The 7,674-nt window shown below is 40.3% G+C and overlaps 1 protein-coding gene across 4 annotated transcripts in view; it reads left to right on the forward strand.

The window, feature by feature from the left end:
* LOC134818379 (neurogenic protein mastermind-like) overlaps positions 1-6,653 on the forward strand; it is a 16,512-nt gene extending 9,859 nt beyond the window's left edge. For 2 of the 4 annotated variants that reach the window (XM_063827899.1, XM_063827901.1), the window contains exons 7-9: positions 1,495-1,633; positions 2,153-2,838; positions 3,103-6,653. In XM_063827899.1, the coding sequence (XP_063683969.1) occupies positions 1,495-1,633; positions 2,153-2,838; positions 3,103-3,531 (1,254 nt within the window). In that variant the 3' untranslated portion in view covers positions 3,532-6,653. The remainder of the gene's footprint in view (positions 1-1,494; positions 1,634-2,152; positions 2,839-3,102) is intronic. The other 2 variants (XM_063827902.1, XM_063827903.1) reach the window with 1 other exon arrangement.
* Positions 6,654-7,674: the final 1,021 nt, after the last annotated feature.

Here is a 7,674-nt window from a genome sequence, read left to right on the forward strand (position 1 = left end):
TATGCTGACACATCATATTATGCTTACATTTTGTTTTTGTTGGTTTTAAGTTTCGGGTTGAATCCACGCGTTAGCGTGGTGGCCACTGGTCATTCATCAAGCTGTACTGTTTTAGCGTGATCAGCACAGTGGAGTTGGGCTTCAAATAACCATCTTAATGAGTGACCAGGTAATTTGATAGATGGACCTAGTGTTTGTGACAGAGGATGGAGTTTGATTTCTCCCGCTTGAAACAGAGGCTCCGGCTTCGGCTTGTGAACTAAACCCGGCTAAACCGTCGGTTAAAGCTCACAGTCATGGTACATCACGTAAAGTGGCGCCGTATTCGCATAAGATTGCAGCCACCCAAGGTGGTCCACATATATGTAATATGTATGGAGGTTGCCTTGTGAACTTAAGAGGCAAGTCAGAATGCGATCGTCAAATAAGCTGACAAGTGACAATCTATTAGGGCCAGGTTGATCAACAGCTTAAACTTAGTGCAGGGGTATAGGGATAAGAACCACAGATCAACCAGCGTCAATAGCCAACCAAACGGTTTAATCTCCCTTCTTGACTGGACAGAGTCAACCCAAATTTCAAATCACCTCCCATGTCATTAATGGCGAAAATTGAAGGCGAAACACATCATATTATATGCTTACATATCATATTATTATGCTTACTATCATATTATGCTTACACATATATATAGTGACAGTTTATATTGGATTTGCTCCATTGCACTAGTTGGAGACCCCCTGTTTACGGAGAAATAACTTGTCGTCCTAAGTTGCTGGTGTTCTGGTTTAAGTGACCGTCCAAGTTGTGTTACATTACTTTACCCGCACTTACTTCCTCAGTTCGGACTAATTTCAGTGAACATTTCGTCAGGTTCATTTGACGTAGTTTGAGTTAGTTAGAGCCTTTCTTTCTCACTTGGCATACATTTCGGACGGCAGAATTTTAGGATAAAGTAGGTTTACACGGTAAAAGGCTTAATTGGACGGAAGATTTGGAGGCTTGTTCGTGAGAATTGGAGTCTCAACCTGGGTAGTGAGCATTGTCACATGATACGCTTGTAAATACGCTTGTTTATGGTCATTTTCTAAGAAATTTACATTTCAGGCTTTTTAGTCCATTGAACAAATCTAGCATGTCTTGGTTGTAGCATCCCTCCACTCATAAGTACAGTGAGTACACCCAGGGTACAATGTAATCGACGAGTGTACTGGCCATTTGGTGGTTCGGTGTCCCTAAATTTGCTTACACTCGGTCACTTGTCAAGGCATGTTCAGGTCTTTCGGGTCTTATAATAACATGATATGGCCTATGGGTACTACTTTGTGTTACAATCTGAAAGTTTATTAATAAAAAAGCCAATATACAAGGAATTTACGTACGTGACTTTCTCGATTCCCAGCAGAAAAATCACTTAGCTGATTTCTCCCATACACCGATAAAGCCGATATCAATTCCAAAAATACCTTCTTTGTACACGCTGTACATTTTCAGCTGTTAAACGAGCAGGCCCAGGCAGGATCAGGGTTCAGCAAGAACGACTTCATAGCCAACATGTTACAGTTGCAGGCCCGTGAGAACGAGGTCCGCAAATCAGAACAACCTCCTGTGTCTGGAGCTATCGGTGAGTTAGGTATGTCTCTTGGTTACTGTTTTGGTTACTGTTTTGGTTACTGTTTTGGTTACTGTTTTGGTAACTTTTTAAGTGCGGTCAAATCATAATAATTTTCTCTAAAATTGGCATTTTTTGGAGTGTAGAAATCTTGGAAGATTCCTCTAAAAAGTATTCGGCTCCGAGCCCTGGCCTAGCTTGTAAAATTAGGAAATACGTACGAACCCGGCCCTAGCCTTATACGCCAACAAATGTACTTAACATGATCTGATATTATAATCACAAGTTTGCAACATTCATAAATGTTAAAGGCCTTTCCTAGCCTTTTCTCATTATCTTATCCGAGGCTAATTCGGCGGGCAACCAGCGATATACTTTAAAATAATATCAGTGATAAAATCTGAGAGTTACTATAAAATCTTAGTTGCAAAGGCAGTATTATTATCTTGGTATATTATTACTAATATAACCGAATATTAACAACAACCTTTTTAAAGCCTAGGTACCATGGTTCCCGTATTTACAACAACTTATTCCCAGGTGGTTTGTACCGTGCCGGATATGGAGTTCCCGAGTTTAGGAGTTATCCTGGACTTGTCTCTGACTGCGCACAAGACTTCCGCATGGAACAGCCCGGAACTGCATTCGATAAGATCCCTCTGGGAATGTCAGCACGTTCTATCGTGCAGCACCAGCCTCCCATGATGCACCCAGGCCCACAGCCCCACCAACTTGACCTGAGTAACGAGTTTTCCAGCGCCCCTGCAAACTCCCACCCCTTCTCGGCTAGCCGATACGATCCAGCCAACGCATGCACTCTGAACGAGGTGTTGCTAAACAGTGCACCGCCTAACGCGCACTTGCAGCAACAGCAGCAGCAGCAGCAACAACAACAGCAGCAGCAGCAACAACAACAACAGCAACAGCAACAACAGCAGCACCCTGGACCTCCCCTTCACGTGGGACCACCACAACTTGTTGGACAGCAACTGAAGGAGGACAACGATGCCCTGCTCATCAGAATACTATTGGAGCAACAGAAGGAAAAGGATGAGCGCCAGCGCAAGGAGCGTGTGCAGGAGCTGCTGCGGCGCCATTCACACCAGCGCTACCAGCAGATGCAGCAACAGAAATTGATGCAGTTGAGAGAGCAACATCAAGTAAACCAGATGTCCAACGAGGACCTGTTTTCTTTGTACAACAAACAACGCCAATTCTACCAGCAGGTAATATTGTCAAGTACTTTCGAGATCTCAATTAAATGTTCGTTAATTTTTGGTTTGTTTTTATCATTAAATGCTCCGATCCAGCTCATTGAAGCACTAAGTAGGTTACCGAGATACTGCCTAAACCCAGGAAAGAATAATGTAGTAAAAACTAGCGACACTCTAGCAGGTCTAGCTATGTTTAGAGCCGCAATAAAGATGTATCTCAAAATATATGTTTTGATCACGTGATATGTTCAATGCCCTAATATTTAACATACACAGGGCGCTGGAGGAAATGGGAGCACAGCAGGAGGCCCCCCACTTCCCGGCTCCGCGCTAGGACTACCCCCCACTCACTCCTCTGTACTGAACCTCTCATCCCCCAACTTCGGGGGTTCCAACCCCGGATTCAGTACGGGTGTTATCGGGTCCAGTGGGATGAACTCTGCGCCCAACCTTGGTGCTGGAAACGGTGTTAACCCTCAGATCGGTTCTAGTATCCTAAACAATGGCACCAATCTCAGCCGTCCCGCCAGCGCTGGCCACCTCTCTCCTGGTGCCCCTTCCTACGAGCTCTTCTCAACCAACAACATGTACAGAAACGGAGCTCCCCCGCCCGCACCATCTGCCAGCGAAATAGGCATGGATTTGCTGCGAGACGCCCAGAGCAGCGAGCAGGTGGCCGATCTCATAAAACACCTGAACCTGTAATGGGTGCGTGCGCAGACACGTGCTCTTGTGTGGCATGTGACTATCAACACTAATCCGTGATATGTGCTTTACATCATATCTTATCGAGAGCGAACGAAGGATACGGAGGACTATACACAAACCCTCATAACGAAAATTTATATGTATTTATGCTTGACAATAAAGAAAAAATCAAAAGTTCAAAGATTTATGATTAAAGCTAGTATATATAAATGGCGATGCAGGACGGCGACTAACCGGAATGTCGACTGAATGTCGACTGGAATGTCGACTTGACTCTTTTGCTGAAAAGATCCCCAACACAGTGTTAGTCTTCGACTGTGAGCCTAAATAGAGTGCTCAATGAAAATATAATCTATAGTTATATAATCACAACCGTCCATCTTAACAGTTCAAGAATTTCCGTGCATTTTTGCTGTCGAAAAAAATGCGTGAATATTCTCAAAAAAAAGAAGTCATTCATATTACAGTTTTATTGATATAATAATACGCGATGTAGTTAGTGGCTATGTTTGGTTACGTAACTCATTGAAACAGAATTATGTACGTCTTTCGAGTCACTTTAGAGCATATCTGGATCTCTATCTTTAAATTAAACCCCGGAACGGGCCTCCAACTATTGATTTGAACGAAAGCTCCAGAAAGAATGGGTGCTCCTTCCTCTTTACCACCTTGACACCTTTATTTACTCCTCCACAAAATAACCGCGTCGTGTCTGAGGTGGAAAGTGGCGGCAATGCACCCTTTCAGTTCTGATTATTCAACCAGACTTATTTCGAAGGATTCATCTTGCTTTCAGCTTTTGTTCTTAGTAGAATGTATCACCTAAATTATATATATATTCCTATCCGCTCTGCTGCAAATGGTCAAGTTTGTTATTTGCTTGCAGCAAATTAAGACATTTGGCTTACATAAACCATACTAATATATGACGTATTAGAGCATCTGTGCTAAATAAAAAGCTAAATATTTGAAAACGATGTATCGACATATTATGTCCTCATTAACTAATTAATTAATATTAATTACCGAATAACTGCAGAGAATATAATATTATATAATGAACCGTACTGCCTTTTTAAACCGTTCTGGTATGTCGATGCATCGGTTTCGCTACGATCACATGGATCCTCTTCATTTATTTAGGAAGTATCTCTATATATAAGACTTTTTCTAACGATAATTTATTTTACATGGTTCCTTCAGGTGTAATACTGTTAAAACTTAAATCCGTACATGGGTGATGGTGTTATTGGGACTACAGCAGTTCTTCCAGTTTTCTAGATATTAACGGCAACCTTTTAATTTAAAAACTGAATTTTCGAAAATTTATTTCCCATTTCTCAGAATCCAGCCCTTAAATTTCGTTATTTTTCGTTAAATTTCGTTATTTTTGCTCGGTTCTGAGAAATGTGTGATCAGCATCTTCTTAAAAACGTTTGACAAAACCACTCTTTTGGTGATCAACTCATAGGCACCCAAAAAGCTTCAGAAATATAAGAATTCAAAGTCATTACAGCAATGCTGTGACGATCACCACAACATCCTCTCTGTGACCCTAGGCAGATAACGATAACAGCACAATGCTCTCTGAGCTGAGTCTTCCTTTTCCAATAACAAAAACCTGCTAGATGTCAAGGTAACACCGTCACCCGTGCAATCTTTGAGAGATATAATGGTGTTGATTTGGTGATGAATTGTGAAAGTGTATGTTATAAGACTTTGTAATTGTTTTGTCACAGTGAAAACTATAAAATCGATCAGAAGGTAAAAAGTTGAAATCCGGTGCGCATGACGAATTGACCAACTTCCCCTCCTCAGTTGCGCTATATCACAAAGTTTATTTCCCCAAATTCGTCCGTTCCGGAAGTTTCAACTTTTTACAAAACTGGTCGAGTTGTCTCTATCTCAATTCTGTGGCATGATGTGGGCGCTTAATGGGCGACACCACATAGTGCGCTCAGATGGGTGCCACTGTTAAAGTTCGCTCAGATGGGTGCCACTGTTCATAGTGCGCTCAGATGGGTGCCACTGTTCATAGTGTGCTCTTTTACTTTGAGGTAGAAAAAAGATAACACAATATATATGGCATTGTATGTTCCCGATTATTAAATGAAATTAAAGAGGATTTTTGATATTTTTTCTACGAAAAAATAACTTGACTTTGTTTAAAAAGCTTAGGGCAAGAGTTTGTAGTAACATGAGGTGTGTTGTGTATTTTTAGCCATTTTCGTTGCCATGGTAACATCCAAGTGTTTTTCCATGGCAACGGGATATGTTAATTGTAATGGCTTAGCACACTCATATATATAGTATAATTATATACTACTGTTAATTTTTGATCAGGACCAAATTTATTTTTATATTTTGTGCGCTTTTAAGCTGCTATATAGCCCATGGTGATTTATCAAACAAAATCGAAAACATGATTCGCAGTTGGGATATCTTGTTATATTCGTCGCGGAGCAGTTTTAGTTTTTAGAATTCAAGCTAAACCAAGTTGATGATATAATGCTACATTAAATGAGAAGTTAGCTAAATGATGATAGCATCTTATTTACATTATAAGCAACCGTTGCAGCTTGTAGTACTGTACTTTATATCGAATAGCGTCATGATTACAGTACCCCGGCACTCGGAGAACAACATGTTGATTAAAACAGATTATGTTTTTTTTTTGCGTTTTGATGAAAGATTTGGAGAATTTGGGGGTCACGAGATATATAATGGATATAATGTGCCGATGATAATGCATACAAGCTTGTTCGAATCTTTCATTTTGATATGTTTGGGTGCGGTGTTTATTCATTTTAAAAAGCACTGGTCACTGATGGTGAAAATATTACTGATGATTTGAATACGTTTAATTGATGATTGAGACAGGATTTGCAGATGAGAATTTTGGTGAAATAAGCTTGTTTGCATGCTTGCTTGTTGACATTTTAAAATTGAAATCGACCCAACTCTTTATATTGGAAGAATAAATCTATGAAAAAACAATGGACCATGCAATAATTTATTGAATTTCATAGTTTGCTTTCTCAGCAATTACGATGAGCATAATATGATAATTTAGGACCATACTTTCATTTTATAGTTCTAAATTTAGATTTACTATTCAACACTGGTATGATTTATTTTCTGATAAAATATCCCCCAAAAGAAGCGTGTATTAAATGGATGTATGTGTGTATTAAATGTTACAGTTGCTCTTAAATTTCCGGCTTCGAGGATAAACCGGAAATACGTGCCACACTAGAATAATTGTGACAGGAAACTGTGTGCAGTAATCAGACCGAATATGCGGTCTTCGCATAATTAGATAAGTACACTCATAATCACGCCACCGCGGTGTACAGTGTATAGCCGGCCCGCGCCCGGAGCTCCATCCTATACAAACCGTATCGCAGGATCCACGAGTTTATCGGTCCTACTGCCCGGGTCTGTTCTTATTTTAGCTGGAAAGGGTCTACAGAGGAGCTTGTTTTTTCTTACTAACAGTGCTGTGGAAATCAATTACCATAACGCGCGCACGGACGTTTACACTTACAGTTGTGTGGAATTAAGCGTAAACTTTGCATGATAGTCGTGTACTATATTTAGTGATTTAAACAAGAGCATATCGATTGCAGAACTCTTAAATTTAACCAATACTACACGTCACCTGACGCATTAAACGGTAAAGTAGAGGTCGGAGTGCTCCATTTGGTTGTTACATCAGAGCAAATCTTGACAAATAACCCAGACTACGAACAAGGCTACAACCATATTTACGTTAGGACCTCTCCGCCGGAATAACTTTTCTGTGACGTAAAATGACGGTGACCAGCCAAAACGGACATTAAACCGGAGCCTACATTTTTTGACAGTTAATACTGTATTATTGTAACCGGGCCATAGCTCACCATAAAAGCTGCTTGTAGCTATTAATATATATATTATATATAAATGACATCAGAGTTCCCCAAATCACATATTTTATTTACCACTCAGTTTCCATAATGCCTGTCGAGCACAACTGGTACCCATAATTTCCCATTCTTAGATTAATACTATACAAAATTCCTGCCGCTATGAAAGGTTCACAAAGCTGAACAAAGTCAATTGTTCTTGATTTGGTTGGGCAATCAACTCGATACAAAT

Source organism: Bolinopsis microptera, chromosome 7, assembly GCF_026151205.1.
Source record: "Bolinopsis microptera isolate Bmic1 chromosome 7, MBARI_Bmic_1.0, whole genome shotgun sequence".
NCBI classification, from domain to species: Eukaryota; Metazoa; Ctenophora; class Tentaculata; order Lobata; family Bolinopsidae; genus Bolinopsis; species Bolinopsis microptera.